At 34.6% G+C, this 25604-nt stretch overlaps 3 protein-coding genes across 3 annotated transcripts in view; all 3 read left to right on the plus strand.

The window, feature by feature from the left end:
* LOC131927245 (uncharacterized) overlaps positions 1-8719 on the plus strand; it is a 36348-nt gene extending 27629 nt beyond the window's left edge. The window contains exons 11-14 of the mRNA XM_059283013.1: positions 683-748; positions 4763-4837; positions 7979-8045; positions 8480-8719. Of these exons, the coding sequence (XP_059138996.1) occupies positions 683-748; positions 4763-4837; positions 7979-8045; positions 8480-8495 (224 nt within the window). The 3' untranslated portion in view covers positions 8496-8719. The remainder of the gene's footprint in view (positions 1-682; positions 749-4762; positions 4838-7978; positions 8046-8479) is intronic.
* A 6651-nt stretch (positions 8720-15370) lies between these two features.
* Positions 15371-16378, plus strand: LOC131927204 (lysophosphatidic acid receptor 4-like). Its single transcript, XM_059282942.1, has one exon. The coding sequence runs from the start codon at positions 15371-15373 to the stop codon at positions 16376-16378; it is 1008 nt and encodes a 335-aa protein (XP_059138925.1).
* Positions 16379-19493: 3115 nt separating this feature from the next.
* LOC131926899 (uncharacterized) overlaps positions 19494-25604 on the plus strand; it is a 22285-nt gene continuing 16174 nt past the window's right edge. Inside the window, exons 1-4 of the mRNA XM_059282497.1 lie at positions 19494-19707; positions 22772-22828; positions 23030-23574; positions 24061-24196. Of these exons, the coding sequence (XP_059138480.1) occupies positions 22795-22828; positions 23030-23574; positions 24061-24196 (715 nt within the window). The 5' untranslated portion in view covers positions 19494-19707; positions 22772-22794. The remainder of the gene's footprint in view (positions 19708-22771; positions 22829-23029; positions 23575-24060; positions 24197-25604) is intronic.

Genomic DNA, 25604 nt, shown 5'->3' on the forward strand with positions numbered 1-25604 from the left:
CTGTCAACATTTCAGTGATTTATTGATTTAAGGCAACATGAATGGGTCTCACTTTTTTTAATGGTTCAAAAGCCTCCAGAATTCAATAACTATATAATATTTTCATAAAGCTGATTCTAAAAAAATTCGCCTTTATGTGTTTTCTCGAAAAGCAAGCGGTTTTCTAACCAAATTCTAGATTTATATTTATGTAGCCCGGTGTCATTTTAATGTAAGAATAAATTGAGAAGAATTAAGTTCCTTCACTATTGATTTTTGTTTTTACCTTTGCCGTTTGAATTTATTAAACAAGCACTGTAAAGTCATTTTAAATAAAAACTCTTTTTAAACATAGCTGCAGCAATAAAACAAAACTAAGTAAAGTTTTGATTTGATAAAACTTGATTGTAAATTAATTTATGGTGTAGTTTTATAAACATTTAATGTTTCAAATGATTTTGCCCTATTTTAAGATTTGATATGCTTAGCAATCGTATTTGATTTTTTATTTAAAATGTAATTCTGTGTAAAGCTTTATTAATATTGATTTAAAGGGAATACATGATTAAGAGTTTATCAAATTGGTGCCACTCTCACTTTTAAATTTAATTGATATTTCATAACGTTTATAAATTTGTTGTTGGAAAGTATAATTTAGATTTTTTTTTTCATTGTGCGTATTTATTTGTATATTAATCTATAGTGCCCCATCGAGATATCAAAGAAACAGCTGCAACTGTTCGAAAATCAACATCTTCATTTAATGAAGGTACATAGTTTTGTTTATATTACCCGTAACAACTTGAATGTGGTAAAGGTATACATTTTATCAAACATTTTCTTTACTTTTTAAATGATGGATTACATTCGCTTAGAAGTAGAGGTTATTAAGATAATTTTAGATTAATTAATTTCAAGTAACTTTATTTTACCACATTTTTTAAATATTTGTGTTTATATGATCTTAGGCGCAGATGTGTTTGATATGATTGTCTAGCATATGCATTAAAATGTGTATACATTATTATTCCACAATTTAACTAATATCTTATATAAGAAAATTGCAGCATTACATTTGATATTTATGTTTAATAAACTAATTTTAAACTAAAATTTCAAAATCTTTTCCAAAACTTTAATTGAAAAAGCGGGAGTTAACTCCATAAAACGTTTTCGAAATTTTACTTTCTCGTATATACGAAGTATAGAGAAAGTCTTGTAATCGTTCAAAAAAAATCTAGATTTTTGCAAATCTTGAAGTTTTACAGCTCCCTGAGTCGGAAAAACAGTTTTGCAATCTTGTCCATATGTATGTGTGTATGTGTGTGTGGATGTGTGTGTGTAAACTCAATACCCTGAATACCGTTACAGCCAGGTTGATGAAATTTCATATATACGAATTGTATCAATATCGTAGATCAACTTTTCAGCGATTTCTGATAACCGAAAGTGGAACTTTTTTCTACTTTGAATTTTTCAAAAGCCTATAACTTGAGTACTATTTCAGATAGATAAATGAAATTTTTCATGTAAGTAAAAAAATCTAATTCGCTACCTTCTGCAAATTTTGAGTAATTACTGTTGACCGGAAGTAGTAATTTTTGCTATTTCCGATTTCTCAAAAAAACGCCTGTAACTTGAGTACTATTTCAGATAGATAAATGAAATTTTTCATGTAAGTAAAAAAATAATTAATTCTTTACCTACTGTCAAATTTTCAGTAATTTCAATTGACCGCAAGTAGTAATTTTTGCTATTTCCGTTTTCTCAAAAAACGCATGTGAATTTACAAAATACGAATAATATTCCGCACTTTAATGCCATTTTATTTGGCGTTCACTTGGTATGCAATTATTTTTTTTCTACGATATTTTATTCGATTTTTAAAAAGTTTAAGTATCTAAAATGATTCAAAACCATGTCTATATTCCGAGTTGCCATCCCCTGTTGTTTCTTATAAGAATATTCGAGAAAGCTTAGGGGAGATCACACCGGTTTATTTTATATAACAATGGGGATAGCAACTCTGGATATAGACATGCTTTTTAAATCAATTTTTAAATTCTTAAACGTTTAAAATAGATCAGAATCTCGCACCAAGAATTACGCACCAAGTTCGTGTGTAGACTTTTGATTAACACTTGTAATCTTTTAAAATTGTTTTAAAGTACCAGCAAATTTAACAATATAGGCTATATACTACTAAAACTCAAGTTTGTTTACGTGTTTGAATATTTATTTTTTTATTTGTCAGATTTGGTACTGTAAGGAAAATGCTCTATATGGGGGGCTGTAAAATAGTATGTAGGTAGAGAATAATTTTTGATTGCAGACAGACTGTTAATCACACATTTATTTAAAGACATTAATTAATTTATTGATTTATTCAAAGATAGATTAACCACATTACTTTTAAAGTTTTAGAACAAACGCTAAACTTTGACTAAAGAGTGACGTTTGATAACTCATTTTTTTGTTTGTTTATTTTTTTATTTTGTTATTTGGGAGAATCTGCATTATTGGTAGAGCTGTAAAATAGGATTTTGTGTGGTATATATTTTTCTTTCTTAAACACACTGTTAATTACAAACTAATTTAAAGCCGTTAATTAATTTATTGATATATTCATAGGTAGATTAACCACATTAATTATAAAAGTTTAGAACAATGAATTAAGTAATAGCGCAAGGATTTATTTCCTTTTTACAACAATGTTTTCAATTATTTTTTTCTTAAGGCCTACATGTGAATGATAAGGTTGACTATCAGGACCTCGCGGGGCACAGGGCAGGTGAAGTAGAGTTCACCTGTTTCAATGTTCTCAGCATTTGAAGGGATAGTGTGGTCAGGGCCATGCTCGGCCGGAATCGTTGTATTTTTTTTTATTTCAAACATGTCCGAGACTTGGCGGGACACTGGGCAGATGAAGTAGAGTTTAGTAGAGTTTTTTAAATATAAAAAACCTCTTTTGGAATGTGGGGTCTGGTTATTTTGGGATGATAAGTGCTGACAGATGTGATGTCATTTATGGATGACCCCCGAAACCCACAGTTATCTAACTAGATAACGGGTAGTCTAGTATACTACTAAAACTCAAGTTTGTTTACATGAATATTTATTTGTCTGATTGACTATTGTAAATGGTTCTACTCTGTGTGGAGAGCTGTAAAATAGTATGTAGGTAGAGAATAATTTTTATTTTCAGACAGACTGTTAATCACAAATTCATTTAAAGACGTTAATTAATTTATTGATTTATTCATAGGTAGATTAACCACATTTATTTTAAAAGATTAGAAAAACGACTAGACTCGACGGAAGAGTGGCGTCACATTTTTTGTTTACTTTTTAGTACAATAAAATGGCGGCGTCTATCGAAGAAGATTGTGTTCCCATTCCAAAGTTTAACGCGTTCTAAAGCTAATTTTCCGTCGGCTATAGCTTTAACAACACGTCCGTTTCCTGTATTTATTACGTTCCAACACTTAAAATCAATTTTCAACTGTCTTTTTCATTTAGTTTTACGATAAATTTCTCTAGATATACAGATCAGCTGACGAAGGAAGAACATGTTGTAATGAAATCTAGATTTTAGATCTAGATCTAGATCTACGGCACTAGACTTTACGTACATTCTAGATCTAGACTTAATGCAAATTCTACATCTAGAACTATTTCAGGCCTTATTTTATATAAATCTTTGTTTAGCTTTAATGAACATCTAATTCGAGAATACATCGGATTTATCTATCTAGGTTCTAGAGCTAGATATAGTAGGATTACTCGCTTTATTGGAGGCGTGGTAGGTTGCTAACAACAATGGCGTCCGGACCGGACGCATGACTTCCGACTATTTTTAGGCTATGTTTACCACGAGCAAAATGGCGGGTTTTCACGTTATTTAAACATGCTAAACGAGTCGTAGAATCTAGATCTAGATAATTCTATCTAGATCTAGATAATTTCAAACCTTTATTATTTTATATCAATCTTTATTAGGCTCATTCAAGCTAAAATTTAATTTGAAAGTTACTACTACTTGACTTAGATCTAGATCTTTGCGCGTAAATCAAGTTGCATAAAGAGACTCAAAGTATTAAACTATAGTATAAAAAAAAACTTGTGACGTCACGAGTTAAATAGCTAAGTTGTTAGTGTAAAGCATGCGGGTGGCACAGGTTCTAGACCAATACGTCAATGATAATTTTTATTTTTTATTTTTTAATTTTTTTAGATGTGAATGATAAAGTTGCCTATCTGAACTTGACGGGGTACAGGTCAGGTGAAGTAGAGTTAATCTGTTTCTTTGTCCTAAGCATATGAAGGGATAGCGTGGTCAGAGACATGCTCGGCTGGAATCGTTTTTTTAAACGATAAAAACATGTTTTCTGAGACTTGGCGGGACACTGGGCAGGTGAAGTAGAGTTGAGAAGGTCACCTGTAACGTCAGTATATGAAGGGATAGTCCGAAATCGGTGTTTTTGGTGTTTTTAAAAGATAAAAAACTTCTTTTTGAATGTGGGGTCTGGATTTTTCTGACGATAAGTGACAGACGTTTTTTTTATGGATGACCCCCGAAACCCACAGTTATCCAACGGATGACGGGTAGTCTAGTTGGTAATATAAAGCAAAACAGGTTAGAATTCAGAGCAACGGTCTACCCAACTGAATATTTTATTTATGTTGAGGAGTATCGTGTTTTATAAAATTCATTAAGCCGTGTAATTTAAAATTGCAATTACAATCATTGTAATGTGTCGCTAAGTTTTTTTTTAATTGACAGGATCTACTAGTGGACATCAGGATATGCACAATAATGCTCAAACTATACCAAAAGTACCTTATTCATCGAATCGAGGTAACACGTTTTATCTACATTGCTCGTAAACATTTGTTTTCAAAATCTCAAACACAGAGATTTTAGATTGTTTTATCTGACATATTTGTTAAAGCACACTGTTATGTAGAGACCTTATTGGTTGCTGATATAACTTGAAAGTTAAAACACTTTGCATCAAAAAGGCCTACATTTAAAATCTACTTTCTATAAAACCTTCAATCAAAATCTCCTGAACCATGGAAATATAATAGTTGTAATAGTGAAACTAAATAAAGCGGGAGTAATCTCACGTAAAATTTCACGAATATTCGAATTTAATGCTACGGGGATGGCAACTCCAGATATAGACATGATTTTTAATCAATTTTCAAATACTTACATTTTTACTTTCTCGTATATACGAAGTATAGAGAAAGTCTTGTAATCGTGCACAAAAAATCGAGATTTTTACAAATCTCGACGTTTTACACCTCACTGATACGGAAAAACATAATTTTGCAATCTTGTCCGTATGTCTGTGTGTCTGTGTTTAAACACGATACTTGAGTACCGTTAGAGCTAGGTTGATCAAATTTCATATATAAGTATTTTCTCAAAATCGTAGATGCATATCAACTTTTGAGCGATTTCCGATAACCGGAAGTGGTACTTTTTTCACTTTGAATTTTTCAAAAGCTTATAACTTGAGTACTGTATCAGATAGATAAATGAAATTTCACACGTAAGTAAAAGATCTAATTCTCTACCATCTTTTAAAGTTTGAGTAATTTCGGTTGACCGGAAATACAAACTACGCTATTTCCGAATGATCAAAAAAACGCTTGTAAATTTATAAATTTCTTATAATATTCCGCACTATTATGCACATTTTGTTTTTGCGTTCGCTTGGTGCGCAATTCTTTTTTCTATTAGATTGTATTCTATTTTAAAAAGTTTAAGTATTTAAAATGGATTTAAAATTATAACTATATTCCGAGTTCCCATCCCCTGTTGTTTTATATAAGAATATTCGAGAAAGTTTAGGGGAGAGCACTCCCGGTTTATTTAAAATAGAATCGATTTTCGTAGAAAAAAAAATTGCGTTCCAAATAAACACCAGCAATGTGTAGAAAATTGAAAAATGATTACTTAATAAAGAAAAAATATAACTGATTAAGTATCATTTTATTCCACAATACATTGTATTTAAGTCTTGACCTTCGTGAACATTTTTAAACAACTCGGTATGGTAGACGTCCTCGAAACTCTGCTATCAAATTTCCGCCTATGAAAGCCAAAAAAATCAAGACGAAATAAATTTTATATGGATTTTTGAGAAATCGGAAATAGTATAAAGTATTACTTCCGTTCACCTGAAACAACTCAACATTTTTCGGAAAACAGAGAGTTAGATATCCTACTTATATGTGAAATTTTGACTATCTGAAACATTACTTTAGCAATAGGCCGTGGTCGGCGTGGTCGAGTCGGTAAAGCTCATGGTTGCTAAACCGAAAAAGTCTTGAGTTCGAACCCTACGGCAGATAAGGCTCATTAGCTGGAGACAACCACTCTTCTAAAATGAAACAACTGCTGCCTTGTAGTTTGTTCTTTGTTGGGCCTCAATGGCGCATATCCAGTGACACGTATACTTAATTGTGTCTGGAGGGGTATCCCTTCCAACACTAAAATTAAGAACGAAGAAGAAGATGCTATAGGCATTTTTAAAACGGAAAGTAGAATAAGTGCCATTTCCATTTAGTGGAAATCGCTTTTCACAGACACACAGACACACAGATTCACAGACACACAGACACACAGATTAACAGTTTCACACACACCACACACATACACACCACACACATACAAAAGTGCTAAACTAAGTTTTTCTGTCTCAGGGAGGTGTAAAATTTCGAGATTTATGAAAATCTTGATTTTGACCTTTTGCATTATTGAATACTTCCTCTGTACTCCGCATACTAGAAAGTAAAAAAAAAATAATTATATTAAATATAAGTTGGCTAAAAGAGTATTACTGTTCTATCATTTATTGGTAAACGTATCTATGAGAATAGTCTCATTATTCTGTCATTCTGTCGTTATATCATTCAGTAACAATATAGAGAAAACACCAGCAAAATACAAATTTTCAGTCAAAGGGGAAAGGAAACTTGACATTACATGGAACATATAGGAAGTATTTTAAAGCAGGAAAAGTGTGTGTGGGGGGGGGGGGGGGGGCTGGATTAAAGAGGCGGACACTCGTAAAAGTATAATTTCTGTATAGATTCTGCGTCGTTAGAGGAGGCGGTAGACTTTCTTCGGCGGGGTTTTGTACCCCCCCCCCCACACACACCCACTCACAAAAGTTGCCTGAAAAAAAACCTCTAAATGCGACTTTTGTTAAGTTTGAGCTTAGGTTCAAGATTTAGGGCTATGACTATTTAGTATAAATGCGCAGTAACTACGTGCACACTCTGGATAAAGTCTTTATTTAATGACATTGTTCGGTTTAGGTTCAATTTGATATTGAGGTGGTAGTTTTGTTTTTCTTTTTGGTTTTTGTTGAAAGAAAAAGAGAACCCTATTAACCTAGCGCTCATTGCATTTCTCCCTCAATGGGCCATTTATCTCGTTTTAATAATATTTACGCTATTCTGTCTTTCTGTCTGTTGGAAACGCTATAAAGAAAACACAAGAAAAGTAAAAAGTTTAAAAAAGAAACGGAAAATGAAGTGTGACTTCACATGAAAAATATAGGAAATATTCTAAAGCAGGAAACGTACAAATAATAAAATGACGTCATTGATTCTAGAGTTAACATAGAATTATAAAGCCATTGCCACCCAAAAGTACACAATAATAATGATATCATCGGTACTTGATAATAAAACACAAACATTACCTGCTAATTTATTTGTCTAAATATTTTTAGGCATCTCTTTGGGTAGAGTTGGGGGGGGGGCGATTGTGAATTTTTATGGGGACCACAAATAACAAATTAGGACGGAATGGTCAAGGAGCAGAAGTGTATCAGATTCCACGAGTGAAGACTGAAAACGTTAACTTCTTGACTCAACTGTATATTTTTAACATAACAACGGTCAACACAAAACTTTTTTTTTAACCATTTCTAGAAAAGTATGTTCCCCATATAATTTTTAATAAATTGCGACACAGGTAATGTAAGTTCAGTTGCATATCAGGAACGTCAAGACTTGCTATCCATCAATCCAATAAATCCAAGGTAAAAATAATCTTATAATTTGTGTGTCTTCTAGAACGTTCAACGAATCAAAAAATCATTTTCTGCTTTTCTAATTGTAGCTGTATTTTTAGGAATCTGCTTGTGATGAAAAAATTACTTGGAATTTATTGGAACTTCATTATAACATGTTTACAAAGAACAATTAAAAACTTGAAAATTAATAATAGAAAATATATTTTCATCTTTTAGAATTGAAATAGATTTAAAATTCTGTAAAAAACAAGAAGCAATAAAATTTATTTAATAAAACTAGTAATACGTTTCGTTTTGACCTCATTGTCTAAATGACTAAGCATACAATTAGACCAACATCGTAGCGAAGGAGTTTTTATTTTCGGTTAAAAATCAGAATAAACTTTTTGCTGTTTATTGTATCAAGGTATCATGCGTTTAATTTTTTTTATATAATCCAGTTCAAGTTTTACGTGAACTACGTCATCCCAAGCCTGCAAATGAACGTAACACAGGGTGAGAACAAAAGGACTTTCCAGCCATTGGAGATTTTCTGAATTTCCGAAACTCAATTTTCGTTAATTTTTTCATAGTAGTAGTGTGTTGTTTTTAAAATATAGATGTGTAAATTATCATAATTATGTAAACATAGGCCCAGGGGCGTAGCGAGGGGGGGGCGGGGGGTGCGGACCGCACCGGGTGACACCATTTAGGGGGGTGACACCAAGGCAAAAAACAGCAAAATATATAGAGAAAAACTCGAGGGGGGGTGCAAATCGAAAGTTTGAGGGGGGGGGGGTGCAAATCGAAAACTTAGGGGGGGGGGTGCAAATCGAAAACTTGAGGGGGGGGGTGCAAATCGAAAACTTGAGGGGGGGGGGTGCAAATCGAAAATTTGAAAGTTTGTCCCTGGGAAGGGTCTCTATGCCTCTGGGGGGGGGGGGGGGGGGTGACACCATTAAGTGCCGCACCGGGTGACACCCGACCTCGCTACGCCACTGCATAGGCCTAATTATTATACATTCCCTGTTTTAAATAAATAATTTAGTAAACTTCAATATTTTGTGAAAAGGATTATTTAATTGTTGTATTTGTATCTTTTATGTATAGTAATTATGCTTTTCGTTCTAATTGTGATTGTAAAACGGATTATAATATTCAATTAAACGTTGTTTTTTTCTTCTTTATTTTTCAAAAATTAAAAATTATGTAGTTAAAATATTTGATTTTTAACAGAGGGTAAGTTTTAGATACATACCACAGTTGAAAAAAGAATTTAACATTAAGATTTTTTAAAATAAAAATTTGTACGTACAGTTATGAACGCAAATTAGGGGGTGGTGCTTCATGTATAATAATATTTCCTAAAATATTGCAGTACACTTAAAGTACAAACATAATGTTTTGAATGTATGTGGAAAGTTTCAGTCCTGTATGACAAAGTATTCCAAAGCTTTAGCAATTTTAATTATGGATTCTTGCTTAAAAATGCAAAGTTAAGAAAACTTGAAAAGTAGGTTTGAAAATGGTACTGTATGGTTCCTGTTACATGAAGCAATAAAAGATGTATTGTTTTATGTGGAAGAGCCTTTCGGATAAGTTTTTTTTGTATAGGCACAAATAATGTATACATGAGGAATTGCGTTATTGACTACTATATATTAACTATAATATTCATCAAGTACTATTCTAAGAAAAACAATTAACTGACTAGATTAATAATTTATTATTAGCCGGTCTTCTCAATTCAATACAATGTCTATCACTACTTGAATTTTAGTTTACACAAATCTATTGACTATTGACTCTTGATAATAGCATACCAGCCAATTCGTTGTTAAGCGCTTGAGACTAAACACACCCCGACACGCCCCCGTCCCCCATTCTTCTGATGTATCCGTTCAGGCCTAATACAAAATTATGTAACAGGATGGATTATAAACTGACCTTAAGTTGACTATCAAGTACAAGAAGAGAGGAAGAGCTATCGTTTGTTCTTCAACCTTACAGAACAAACTCGTTCATTAAGTATTTTTCAGCTCAACATTAAACTAAAACGTGATAAACAGTATTTCATTGTGTTCTAATGACAATCAACAGCACCTTTCTTGACACTTGTTGACACATTAACCGGTATTCTGTTGTATAAGTTTAAAACAATAAATTAAAGAGTATATTTTACCAAATGAAGTAAAAAAAAAGGGCGATTAGTTGTTTACATAGCAAAAAAATGACTACCCAAATCGCCAACCTATCGTGAATCGTTTTGATTTATTGTGCCGTAATATGATTAGTCAATCATATTTTAATAAATCTCTACACTATCATTATTTCTACGTGTATGCCTGTTATAACTGGGTTCTATATGTGTCCCGCAGCTATGCAGTGAGAGGGTTGCACTACTTGATCCAATATTATATTCCGATACGACTACCATTGTATTATGCCCATCCGGTTAGTAGCTCATCTTGAAACTCGACGACATCAACGCATACAAATGATTCGACAGAAAGACATTATTTACTGCTTCTATTTATTGCACTATAAGAAATAGACATCAGACGACTTGAACAAACGATACTAAGACTGGACAACCTAACTGTTATGATGCATGTTAGGATCTATGCTATAGATCAGCGCGAATGAATGTTGGTGCGAAAGGTATGTTGAACGCAAGGAATGATGACGCGTATGGTGCGACAGTGACGTTCTGGTGTAGAGACTGGTTGCTAGGTATTGTGCGTGAGTTAGAATGATTTTCTTCGCCTTGGTGGAAGGATGTATGTGAGTTGAGAGTTCCTCTTATTGATTGTTGGTCGTCCACGTCGTCCTAGTTAATGATGGTACAATTTATGTCTGTGAACACAAAATCTCCACATGGTAGTGGTTAAGAAAAAATGGTATTGGATCAAATAACCAAAGCCCTCACTCAGCGTAACACTAACCCTAACATAACACGAACAAGACTAATCTAAGCTTCTCCCCCCGGCAACAGCGAACTCACACTAAAACTTTCTTGCGTACCGCGTCAGACTTTCACTCGTTCAATATTATAGCTTCGCACCAGCATTCATTCGCACCAATTTACCTTGTCAAACATACATCATAACAATGCCCTTATCAGTAGTTTGAGGAGAAATTTTACTTTTCTTTCAAACTTTTACTCCCCTAAATGGGGGGGGGGGGGGGTACTTGAAATTTTCGGGGGTGCGTGTGGACTAAATTTTCAGGGCGGGGGGGGGGGGGGGAAACACTGGTGAATTATATTTTCTATATCAATGCATTTCGTTGAATGGGACGGTAGATGTGCTTTGGGGTGTGTATGTGGGCGGGGGGGGGGGTGGGCAAGTAGAGTCGCCTAAAAGAAACTCTTAATGCGACTTCTGTCATGATTGAGATTAGTTGCAAGGTTTAGGCGTATGGCTACAACTATATTTAGTATCAATGTGCAGTAACTACGTGGAGATCAAGTTTAAAATACCGATTCTGGATAAAAATCCGTTTTCAATGTCATGTTTCGTTTCCGGTTAAATTGAATTAAGGTGGTGATTTTTGTTTTGGTTTTAGTTTAGAGAAAATAGACAGCACTACCAACCTAGCGCCCGTTGTATCCTTCCTCAACGGGCCATTTTTCTCGTCTATAATAATAGTTTCTCTGTCTATTTATGTATCTATCTGACAAGAACGCTATAGAGAAAACACATGCAGAGTAAAAACTTTCATAGTAAAACGAAACGAAACGTGACGTCACATGGAGCATATAGTATGAAATAGACTAAAGCCGGGGGAGTGCACACTTAAATATGACGTCATTGATTTTCGAGTAAACATTGAATAAAAGCCAATTTTGTGTAATTTTAAAAGTGGTTAATCTTAGAAGCGGTTTGCGTGCAGAGTTTCTTTCATGCTATTTTTCGGGTAGGGGCGAAGCCCTACCTCCGCGTAAGAACTAATCTTATAAGAGTTTTGCGTGTAGAGTTACTTTCATGCAATTCTTCGGGTAGTGGCTAAGCGCGACACCAGTGTTTATTTCAGACTTTTTCCTCCCGGAGGGGGGAACTTTTTCTAATCTAATTTGCGTGCACAGTTTCTTTCATGCATCTCTTCCGGTAGGGGCGAAGCCCCGCTCAGGTTCTTCCTTTAGTTAGTATGATCTACAAATGCGACCAGAGTTTCTTTCAGACTTTTTCCTTCCGGAGAGGGGTGGGGGTACTTGAATTTTTTGACGGCGAGGGTGGAATTTTCTGGGAGGGGGTGGACACTGAAAAAAGTATATATTTATAATTCGTTGAATGGGACGGTAGACATGTTTTAAGGTGGGGGGGGGGGGGGTGTGGAGCCCCCTAATCCCAAATAGAGTTACCTGAAAGAAACTCTAAATGCGACTTTTGTCATGAATGAGGTTAGGTGCATGGTTTAGGGAAATGCCTATTACTATATTTTGTATAAATGCTCGATAACTACGCGTAGATCAAGATTAAATCCGATTAAAATCTCGATTCTTGATAAAAATCTGCTTTTAATGTCATTTTTCGTTTCCAGTTCAATTTGAGGTAAAGATGGTTTTTTTGTTTAAAGAAAAGAGAAAACAATATTAACCTTTGCGCCCGTTGTATCCTTCCTCAACGGGCCATTTATCTCGTATCTAATAAAAATGGTATTTTCGTTTTTTATGTGTTTTTTTATTGGTATTTTATATTAAAATTTGTTTAGTGACTGTGTTAAGCAGCATACCAGCCCGACTTCAAACAACAAATAAATTTATTTATGCTTGATTAAGATAATTAAACAAATGATACAGTGAATTTTATCAACGCTAGATAGGCCTATACTGCACTAATCGAGAATACTTTCAAATATCAAATAAAACGAATTTCTCCCGAAACAAACGAAACTTTTAACATACGAGGTGAAATGTATTCAATTTTCAGTAATTAAAAAAAATCTAATAACTAGTGCTTTAATACAAACGAATTCTTCAGTAAAAGATAGAAAGTTTAATGCATATAGCACTTCCTCAGAAATAGTAGGGGATTGTCAGGGCTAGTGCATTTATGGATGATCAAGAGTGACTACGGAACACAGCTACAGTGTATGCGCTTAATTTAAAAGGTAGACACAGTATTATCGACCACACGCCTGCGCTATCTAGCGTTGTAGGCTCTTGCGCAGCCAAGTGTGTTGGAGAGCGTGCCATCTTACAGAAAAAGAAAAAGGTCACAGGTGCCGTCAAGTAGCAGGACTAATGTAACAAGTATAGTGTCTATAACCCAGCAATATTGGAAAATAACACTCGCACTAATATAGGTCGCCAAAATATTGACAATACTCTTCTAATACAAATATATAGCCATTTCAAATCAGGATCACAAACTCAAAGTGACCGTTTTTACAATGTACATGACTATATTATAACCATTCTTAGTCCACCATATGCGGCACTGAGAGTATGAAAATATTAACATGATAGTTTAAATCTCCAATACAACAGAAGATAATTTGTGTACCCAGTTAGTTGCATACAAGTTTCGTTAAAATTGAGCCTCAAGATTAGGCACAACCCCACAAAAAGCAAACAAACAAGCATATTACGGAATACAGAAAAAAGCAACCAAAAATTTTGAACTTAATAAAGTTTTTTTTTACCTGCAGACCCACAAAAACTGCAGTATACCATTGTACAACATTTTAAAGTTGCCTCCTTTTACTACATTATTTATGTGTCAACTTTTGTTGAGTGTTCACAAGCGTGACATTATGGCTTAACTTCCAGCAAACACATTTTACATTTTGACTGATTGTTTTTTGTTTTAAAAAAACAAACAATGATTCTCTTATTGCACTGAACGGTGCAAAAATAATTCATCAGCAGAAAATACGAAATTATACAAACCTTAATCTATAGCCACTGGCTATGCCTCTCAAGAAACGTACATTTGCTGCTTGTAGAATAAAACATACGAGCATCAGAATGATCCGATTCACAAAGAATGCGAAAATATTTAACCATCTGAAATATACAAAATAGAACTTAAAAAAAGAGTGACAAATCGATATAATTATATGCTATACGTGTACCCGGTAGCAATTAATTAAACGCAAATTGCTTGGTAGTTATTGTGATTAATTAAACTTAATTACTACAATTTGAAGGTTTCAAGTGAATCTATTTCTCATACGTCAAACGTTTTCAGTCCGCTGAAAATAACCATAGTATTTCTCATTAACGCTAATTAACTAATAGTAAATGAGTTTAATAAGATCACAGTGGATTTAAAATTGCCTTAATAATATCCTAAAGGGGAAGTTATAAAAATAATTGCAATCTACAATTATCGGAATATGAGTTAAATTTTGTTTTGATTTCTAAAGAGTAAAATATCAATAATAATTTTAATTAAATGTCTAAAATTTTGACATGAAGGCCTGAAGCAAATCAAATATTTTTATCGTGAACAAACTTAAATACTAAAATTGTATAGCTTGTTTTCTATAAAAAAGGATTTTGTTATAAAACTTTTCAACGACTCATAATTTAAAGTCGAAACTTATGTCAAGTGCCACATTAGATAAATCACGTGGCAAGTTGTAAATGGTTTTTGAATCTACGAAGTCTTCAACAACTGTGACTTTGTTTTACTTTTAAATTACGTCGTAAAATATGGTGATCGTAAAAAAATAATCAAAATATATATGAAATAATTTGTACGATTTTTTTTTCTTTTTAAATTATTTAGTAAAATATATTGATTATAAGAATATAAATATTTAAAATTCATATTAAATCGTGTTCACGATTGGGTTTTACTTTTAAATTACTTAGAAAAAATCCAAATACATATTAAATTATTTGTGTGATACACATTTAAAAAACTTTCTAACAAAGTAAACTTAATGTTATTACTAAATATGTACCGTAAACCATAGGCTAAAACACATTATCCAGGACGCCATTAAAACTACGCTCACAAACCGACTACGCTTGGATAGTCTTGACTGTAATTTCTAGCATTGGGTGCACTTCCAGAACGCGGAGTCCCTGTCTAATCTCTAACTTAAATCTCTGGAGTAAAAGATAATACTGATAATTATCTTGTGCGAATGTGCGTAGTAGTTACAATCCTAACACTAAGTGTGACTAAATACATTTTAGCAGTGTTAGACATTCATAATTGAGGCAAAAGCATCAAATATATCAATTGAATACTTCTCACGAAAAAGAAATATTTATTTCGAAGCTTTAAAATTAATTTATTTTGATTTTTTTTTTCAATTGCGAAATAGGAATTCAGTTTCTCAGTGTTGAAAAAAACAACATAAAAAAATAGATCCAAAAACAATAATAGTCCAATATGAATTCAACAGTAATTTCTGCTTCAAATGTTAAAATAATTCCTGGTTGGATATTGGACGTTTTACTCGGTACTAATGCTATATTCGGCGAACTGCTAACTATATTTGGTATCATCGGAAACATCATCAACATCATCATCTTTTATAAACTGGGATTTACCGATACCGTTAACATAACCTTGACCTTCTTGGCCTTGACTGACCTTGGCGCGCTCGTGACGCTACAAGCCTTCAACGTGCTGGTGAACCCCTGGTTCTTACAGCTGGATGTGAACATCATCCCTCTGGATATAGCCGTGATGGTGTCGTTCTACCCACACAACTACTTTATCCGTGTGTGTGGGTTTATCACGGCATTCGCCAGCGTGGAGAGATGTCTGTGTGTGGTGTTTCCGTTAAAGGTGAAGCGGTGGGTCACCACGAAGGTGGTGGTGGTGACGAATGTCACCATATACTTCATTACCTTGTTTAACGAATTCCCCGCCTACTATACCGGTTATATAGGTTGGAAGAAGATCTCACCTGGGAATAACAAGACTTATTTGGGGATTGTGTTCAGGAGTGTTAGTAAAAGCATGTATGACGTGTCGTACTTAATCACTGACTTATTCCTCCCTTACGCTACTTTCATCGTTATCATCGTCTCCACCGTCATCCTCTCGTTCAAACTCAACCATCGCGCTAAATGGGTCAAAACGCTATCCAGCGTCAACAAACGTGATAAAAATATCAGCCAATCAGAGAAGCGGGTCATCCGGATGCTGACGACGATATCGATAACGTTCATCGTCTGCCTGATGCCGCAGTCAGCCATTTTGTCTGCGGTCAGCCTGGTGCCGGGGCTGGGGTTGTACGGGAAATATTTCGACATCGCCCTCGTCTGCTACAACGTGGCCTACTACACGGAGTCCATCAATTCCAGCATCACCATCGTCGTCTACTACAGCATGAGCTCGAACTACAAGAAGACGTTACAGCAAATGTTTGCTTGTTTCAAATGGAGCTAGACTGATATTTTTAATATGTAATCATGCGTATAAGACACACACACACACACAACACACATATGTGTAGACAATCACAAACACAAATAAACACACACACACACACACACACATATATATATATATATATATATATATATATATATATATATATATATATATATATATATATATATCTTAAATATGAGAGGAAGACAGAAAAAGACATACAGATAGACATCAATAATTTTAGTTAAAAACAAAACAAACTAGAAGCTTTATTTCTGTGTGATTTAAAACTGTTTTTTTTTTAATGTGTAAATCGATCTTTTGCTTAAAATAAAAATGTTCACGATACTAGACCTAAATTACCATCTGAAAATAAATCAGGCATTTTATTTTTTTGTTGCATAATTTATGAGGTCTTTAACTCAAACAATACATCTCAAATCAATAATTAATTTAGTTTCGAACCACCAAATTTTAAGCTTACAACTTTGATTCTCAAAAAAACAAAATACAGCAAACCAATTCATCATGTATATAAATCCTCATTTAAAATCTCTATACAGCTCAGCGTCATATGGAGCATTGGTAACTAAAAGTTACGTCTGGAAACCAAAACATAATTAAAATATTACAGGAATGATTTGACTGGTTTATTATCATCATCTTTCCCTTTTTGTGATCAAGATATATGGGGGCAGATGAATTAGAGTATATGTGTGTCAATGCCCTCGGATGTAACGTGGGGATAGACACAAGGACATTATACAGACCAGAACCCGGGATTCGAACTCGAGACTTTCAAGTTAGCAGTCTTACCGCTCGGCCACGCCGTCTCTGACGTGTTATAATGGACTAGACTTTAACTTCCTTGTACAAAAGAATTACGGATACTACCTTCTTGATCGTAGATGTTTTTTTAGCTGTAATGTCAGATTTCCTTTATCTGAATAAATACGCGATCTGATAGAGCAGTTCACTCGACAGACAATCACAAGTCGATTAATATAATATCAATACAACTGATAAGCAGACAAAGGTAGATAACATGTGACAGTTGAAACTATTCTTTTATGTTAAAGCCTTATATATATATATATATATATATATATATATATATATATATAAATATATATATATATATATATATATATATATATATATATATATATATATATACATACATACATATGTATATATATGTTTGTATGTATATTTCAAATATTATTCTTTAAAAGTAAAAAGTGTCCTTTCGAACCTGTAGGCCCCTGGAGACTGTGAAGTTGGATTCACCTGTTTCTTTCACTTCGGCATTATCCATCGGATCTGAGTGAATTCGGGACGTTCTACGTTCATAAACCCGGATTCGAACTCTAGACTTTGGGTTAATAAACGTATGCTCTGCCATTCGGCCTCGCCGTTTAATTAATTATAACATGCTATTTACCTGAAACAGTTGTCAAACTGACATTGAGACATTATGATTTGAAACTTTTGCATTAGTTTCTTATTACGCATATTTTCTAACAATCATCCTAATCAAGTTTTTGTTTCTTTCCACTATTTACCCGTAGCGGTGTCTGTTTAATACGATTGTCTCAAGTAGTTGTACTGAAACAATTCCGTTTGATACATATACATGGTTAGTCTAAGAAACTCAGTCTGATCTATAGCACGCGGTACACAACGGTTGCATGTGTTGCACTGTTGCAAGAATTTCTACAAAGCCAAACAGAAAACATAGTTTATATTCATACAACGAAGTACCTTTCTAGACATTATATATTAAAATAAGATGGTCAATTAAAAATAATTGTGTAGACATTTTAAAATACCACCATTATATAAATAGTTAAATAATGTAAGAAAAAATGTTTTTAAAATGGTGACAGGTATCAGTTAATCAAGTCAATTTTCTTTATTTTTTGTGAGATTTTTTTACACTATCTTTCTCGTCCGTTACAACCACAATGGGTGTTTTAGTTCAATAATCTAATATTCAATCAAACCTAATCAGCTTTAATACTCACGTTCTTTAGTAATGGTTTGATACATTTTTTGCTTAACCGAAACGTTCTAAATTCGAATCCCCGGGCAAATGATGATCGATCGCTGGGGATAGCAACTCATCTAATAGAGGTAAATGTAAATACTAAAAACTGATGACTTGTTGTTCGTTCTTGTTTGGAGAAAGGCTATGGAAGCAAATCCAAAAAAAGAAAAGCAGGCTGAAATCTTATTTAACAACCCATATGGTTATTTTTTTTTTGTTTAATTGTGTTGGAAGGAATCTCGCCAATATTACAATTAAGAACGAAGAAGATATTATAAATTATATTGCTATTTTGGGGTAACGCGATAGAGCGCTCGACTGCTCCACGAAAGCCTTGAGTTTGGATCTCAATTCAGAGTTGAGTAAGCATGACGTCACTGAGCCCACCCAACTCTGATGGGTAGGACTTATCGGACGTACGCTAGGGAAAGTAAAGGCGGCTGGGCATAGTGCTAACCACATCTTAATAATATATGCCTAGGTTTTAATGCATCTACCATATGCATCCTTTGTTAGAAATGGGAATTTTACTTATAATTTACGTACTTAACAATGTCATAGTTTTACAATATTCACAATAACTAATGATTGTCAACTATATATATATATAAATATATATATATATATATATATATATATATATATATATATATATATATATATATATATATATATATACTAATTGCCAGTTTGACAAATAGGCCTACATATATATTACTATTACGTAGTTAATTATAATATTTAATTTGAGTTGATATTTTTTTTAATATTCAAAACTAGTTTAATTATTGCAATATACTTCAATGCCCATGCTCTTTGTGTGTATATTTAGTTAACATTAAGCTAGGTTGTTTTTTAAAATCACCTTCCCCAATCAATAGAGCTAATGCTAAAAGAACCAGCGGCACGGCCTATATACGCTGTTACCTGTGTCTGTAGTGCTATGTGCTAGACTTCCTCTTTGCGGACCTTCATGCGGTCTTCAGTTCAATACCGGTACAGGTGTTTTAAGTCACGTGGCTTTGTTAGACTCTACCAACGATATATTAGACTTGCTCTCGTGGTAGCATTAACATTATAAAGTTGATACATGACTTTGGTATATTCGATCAACGATATATCAGACTGTCTCTTATGATAGCATTGACATTATAAAGTTGATATAACACTTCTCCAACAAGTATCTCACATGTTGAATATTATAGCTCATCATCTTGATTTAGCTTAAGCTGTGTATTTGTATTGAAATACAAGAAATACGTTAACTGTTACAATACAATTCTAATTGAGAAAGGTATGTAGATTTTTATTATAAAACACTTATTATACCCTACTGTGTACAATTTTAGAAATGTGTGTATGTCAATTCTTTTATTTGCAGTAAAGAGAATACATTAACAGTAAACCAAATTTAAGTTTCTTAACTTTAAAAGAGTTGATCGTTTTTTTTTCTATTTCGTTGTGCATGTTGATTTGGAAGTATCTTTAATTATGACGGACAACTTGAAATTTAAAGCATAAAAATATGCCAATATTGCAATTAAACTTAAAATTATTTTAATTAATTACACTCGATCCACATTAAAGATGTGTTAAATGCATTTTGAAATTATTACTGTATGGCACGCCTACATGATATTATAGCCTAAGTGAAATTTCAATACATATTGGCTTATATTATGTTAGTCAATAAATGTCCGTCTATAGTTTGAAATTTTTTAATAAAACCAACAGAAAACAAACAGTAGAAATGCCGTTTAACATTTTAAAAGTAAAATCTTAACCATTTCTTGACATTTAAATTTACGCCTATGTTATGCCATGAGTAAAAATTACGGCTTATTTATAAACAGAGTAAAAAAAATACGGCTTATGTTACGCACAGAGGAAAAATTACGTCTTATGATGCAGCCCATGGGCAAAATGACGCATAACGTATTGACACGTAAAACTAAATTATGTTGGAAGAAATGTTCCAGTATAGCAAATGTAGCTGGGGGACAGCCCCTCTTCCAGGAGAGACAACTCCAAAATCAAACAGCTGCTGCCTTGTAGTTTGTTCTTGATTGGACAAAGACTATGGAAGCAAATCCAAAAAGAAAAGCAGGCTGAAATCGGAGTCAATGGCCTCAATGGCGCATAACCAGTAGACATGTATATGTAATTGTGTTGGAGGTGATAATTTCAAACACTAAAATTAAGAACGCAGAAGAAGAAGCAAATATTATTAAGAAAGAAAGAAGTTGGTTTCTGAGTCAAAGGTGGTCTACCGGCGAAAAATCCCTGAGGTCCAAAAGCAATAGTGCTGTTCTATGCCAATTAGTGTTATTTTTTAAATTTTTAAATAATTTGTCGCATGAATTTACGTCAATCTGAGGATGATCGTCAGCTTTCAGATGGGGAAAAAATGCATAATGGAATTTCTAATCCGGGGTTGTGGGCCCTTCTTAAAATTTCCCAAGCCACTTGGATACAGCCAGTCTATCCCTGTTCTGAGTATCAGTCAGACACCTTTACAGTCATTGCAGGAGTTATTCTTGTGTTTAGCTGCTGTCTCGATCAGGGGCGTAGCGGGGGGGGGGGGGGGGGGGGGCGGGGAGTGCGGACCGCACCGGGTGACACCATTTAGGGGGTGACATCAAGGGAAAACATAGCAAAATATATAGAGAAAAATGATAATTCAACTTAATTAAGTGATTAATTCGAGTGTTAAATAGTCTTTTAAGAGGTGCAAATCGAAAGTTTGAGGAGGGGGGGGGGGTTCAAATCCAAAGACTGAGGGGGGGGGGGAGAGGGGTGTAAATCGAAAATTGAAAGTTTGTCCGCTTCTGGGGGTGACACCATTAAGTGCCGCACCGGGTGACACCCGACCTCGCTACGCCACTGGTCTAGATCATCGCTACCGATCTAACACAACTAAAGGACTACGATAGATGTAATGAATAGAAAATTGTGCGCACCAGTGGCTTAGCACACTCACAAACGTTTTGAACAAGATAACCAACATTACAGTTGAATAACTGACCTTGACCGTTCACTTGAAGTTTACAAAATTTAAAGCGCCAATGTCTACACGTAACATTTCAGAGCTTACAAAAATGTACAAACAAACTTAAGACGTATATAATGCATTATATGTAGCTTAAAAACACGCATACCTTAGAGGAATTTAATTCTGCTTTCGTATGCTAAATTAAACCGTTTCATACACTAGAAGCATTGCATACAAATTTATTTACGTCGAGAGAGTTTGACCTTTTTAATCCCAGTAAAATCCCATGGTCCCATTACATAAAATAAAATCTCTTCCTAATCCCATTAAATACCAACATATGATCTAACACAGTTTTATTACTACAACCATTATGCTAGAGTTATAGCGTTGTTTAGTTTATGTCTAGAAATAATTTAAAAAAAAAGAACTTAGTTTTGTCACTTCCCGATTCCAATTTTTTGATTGAAGATAAACGATATATTTTTTTTCTATTGAGACAACTCTACCGCTCTAAATACATTAATGTTTGATTCCAATGTTTTGATTGAAGATAAACGATATATGTTTTTTTCTATTGAGACAACTCTACCGCTTTAAATACGTTAATGTAAATTGCCTAATATAACGACATACTACAAAGAGTCGGTTTAAATTCAATTTATCTCCGTAAGTCGTAAAAACGTAGACGTGTATAGCAATTAGTTCAAGCGTAACGTTGAATAGCTTTGAAACGCGATTGACTTCGACCAAATGTAATTCACACATAGAAATATAAAGGCCAGGAATCTATTGAACAAGGAAGAGACCAGTTTGGCCTGTTTACAAATGTATCTAACACAGTGGCGTAGGCAGGGGGGGGGGGTTAGAAGGGGTCAGAACCCCCCCACCCATAGATCCCTCGGTAGATACATAAAGTTTGAGGGGGGGTGCAAATCAAAAGTATGAGGGGGGTGCAAATCAAAAGTTTGTCCTCAGGGGCCGGGGAGGGACGCTACGCCTCTGATATATACATTTATAATGCGGGAAAAAATGTGAACCCCCCCCCCCCCATGCGACGATCCTGGCTACGCCACTGATCTAACACCCTCGACTTCCTGCTTACTCCGTGACCTTTCTCAGTCAACCATGCGTATCATTTTAACCGATTATCTCCACGTTAGCTATACTTGGTGGTGGTGGTGGGGGGGGGGGGGGAGCCATGATTTGCTGATTTGAGTGTTGGAAACAAAGAGTTCTACAAATTTAAAGCACCGTCAGCATAAAATCAAACCATTACCGTCAAATGTTTTCGCATTAACCAATTTAGAAATATTTAAAATCAAAGTTTTTTAACTAAAACAATTTTTTTTTCGATATATTCAAGAAGTTTGAAATCAATCTGTAACAATGGGTACAGCAGCAAGTATGCTGGATAAAGTTGGTAAGTACATTCAACGTAAATAAAATATTGCAGTTCGGAGTTTTTCTTTACTCTGCTACATATCAACATTTCACTTTATTAATTTTTCTTTTTAAAGAATAACAGTTTCATTTTCTTTAAATACTTGACCTCCATAATTTCTTAGTTTCTTATACGAATCCTCTTTGTAATTTTACCCTTACATTTTCATGCGATGTTTAGAAAGAATTCATCAGTTCGAAGATCTGGAAGAACGAATTCAAGAACTCAAACTCGCAAAGTCGAGCGAAGAAAAAATATTCCCATTGGTTCGTTACAATACAGAACATTTCTACTTTTACAAACTTGCGGTACAGAGCTTGCTACTTTTGCACACCAACAACTACAAACGGTGCAGCGAAGTGCTGGCAAACCTACACTGCTGGTCTCTGAAGAAAGTTCCAGAATCTGACGAGGTCGCTTCTTTGTTTGAAGAATTTCTCAGCGAGATTTCCTTCTGTAATGTCGGATTCAAGAAATACAAAAGTCTGCTACAGACTTTTAAAATTAAAAGTTTCGGAGAGGCTAAGAAGATCGAACTCCCAGAAGACAATAAAAAAATTGTGCCTGCGGAGGTCCTAGAAGTTGTTCTCAATCTCCGGCGTATTTGGCTGTTGTTTTCTAGACCAGGCAAGAAGTTCGCCAAGCAGCTGGCGTCGTTTGGTGTGGTGTATGAGCTGGCAATGGAGATTCGCAAGATGCAGGCTAACGATGAGAACCTAACACGGGTAAATAAACGTTCATTTGGTGTTAGTATAGATTGTATGGTGGGGACGGCGTGGTCTAGTGATAGAGAGCTAAACTGCTAACCCGAAAGTCTCGAATTTGAATCCGGGTTCAAATACGTAGAACGTTCTTGACTCCATCTAACTATGATGAGTACCCGTTAGGGAAACTAAGGCTGTTGGGCATGGTAAAACAGATGCACTCTACTTGATCTACCCCATGTGTCTAGGCCACGAACAGGAAAATATGAAGATAGTTTGTATGAGTTCATTTATTCCACCCTGCTCTAATTGGATCGTGTGGTCGAATGGTAGAGCTTAAGCTTTTTTTTCAATCGGTCATATAGTCTAAATGACTAGTTCTTTATTTTTTCTGTATCGTAGTAATAACACACGTTTGAAAAAAAACAAAAAAACAACAATCTATTACGTATGAGTGTCTAGGAATGTACAATATGATTATTGACACTATTTTGATACCAATCCTAGGAGGACCACGCCGCGACAGAAACAGCTTTTGGAATTATCCTGAACATCGCCAAGATGAAGGAGAAACCTATAGCCATGAAGGACTCCAAACTGTTGAACGCGTTAGACAAAATTGTTGGCAATCAGAGCGGTTACAGTAAGTTATATTTAGAGCCTCTAATGTACTAGGAGACGGTGTGGTTGAGTGCTAGTGCGTTTGATGGCTGTCCCGCAAGTCACGAGTTCGGGACTGCGAGACGACCTTTAATCTTTCTAGCTTTTTTCCTAAAACTACGTTAGGGAAACAAAGGCGGCTGGGCATAGCATAGTGTTAAATACACTATCCCTTCACATGCCGAGGTAATTGAAATAGATGTATTCTACTTCCTCCGAAACATGTGTCTTGGACATGAATGGTTTATTTAAAAATGTGTCCTAATTTACTAAGGTAAAAAGATACATTTTTTTTCAAATAAAAAAAAAATAATTCCTCGCCTACTAAAGCGTTAGAAAGGTTTATTTGATCTTTGATATAAATCATTGCTTTAATACACAAACAATTTACATTGAATAACATTAAATAAAAGAAAACAATACTATATAAATCCAAATTGTATTACTAGCCATATAATTGCCCCCCCCCCCCCACCCACATTCCCCAAATCACCTTTAACGCCCCTTCTCCTCTAAACAAACCAGCGTTTATTTAGAAAATATATTTTACCAATGCCTGCACCCACCCCAAGAAGAATTTAGCCACCCCTTCCCAAAAGTTTCAAGTGTCACCCCCCCCCCCACCCCCATTCCCCCCCCCCCCCCCCCAGCCGAGAATTAAAAATCAAAACGAAACACTGCGCAAAATACGTTCGCACGTAGTACTTAACTGGCTAAAATAATTGCTTGTGTAAGCAATACTCAGCAGGAGACCCAGCTAGCTCCAATACGGAAGTTTGATAAGGTGCCAATCTTTTATAGAAGACACATTCTTCGATTACTCCAGACAGTTACTGACAGATAAACATTAATTGTTTTCTCTTTACCCTTGGGAATAAAAGGATTATAGATTTTTTTCGCTTTGTTCGATAAGGGAATGCGTAATGTGAAACAGTTCAGGTTATGGGGACATGGGAGAAAGGGGGGGGGGGGGGTGGGGTGGGGTGGAAGAGTCGTATGATACATTCAGTTGTATGTTGAAAATTCACAATGGAGAATCTGACAGGATTCACACCAGCAGGGTCGATCCTTTAACGTACACGTATAATTTTTATATATTAAAAACCACTTAAGCTGATATATACTAAAATTACAGATTACAAACCCCTTTACTTGGATATGGCTAGCGTCAATGTTAGGGTTATGGGTAATATGGGATAGGGATATGCAAAGGAAAAGGCATAGGCATAGGCACAGGTACAGGTAAATACATAGCCATATGCATTGCCCATGCCCATAGGCATAGGAATGAGCAGGGGCATGGGTATGGATATGGGTATGGTATAGGTATAGGTAAAGGTAAAGGTATAGGTATAGGTATAGGTGTAGGTGTAGGTGTAGGTGTAGGTGTA

Source organism: Physella acuta, unplaced genomic scaffold (assembly GCF_028476545.2).
Source record: "Physella acuta isolate Inbredline_101_S28 unplaced genomic scaffold, ASM2847654v3 ptg000087l, whole genome shotgun sequence".
NCBI lineage: Eukaryota > Metazoa > Mollusca > Gastropoda > Physidae > Physella > Physella acuta.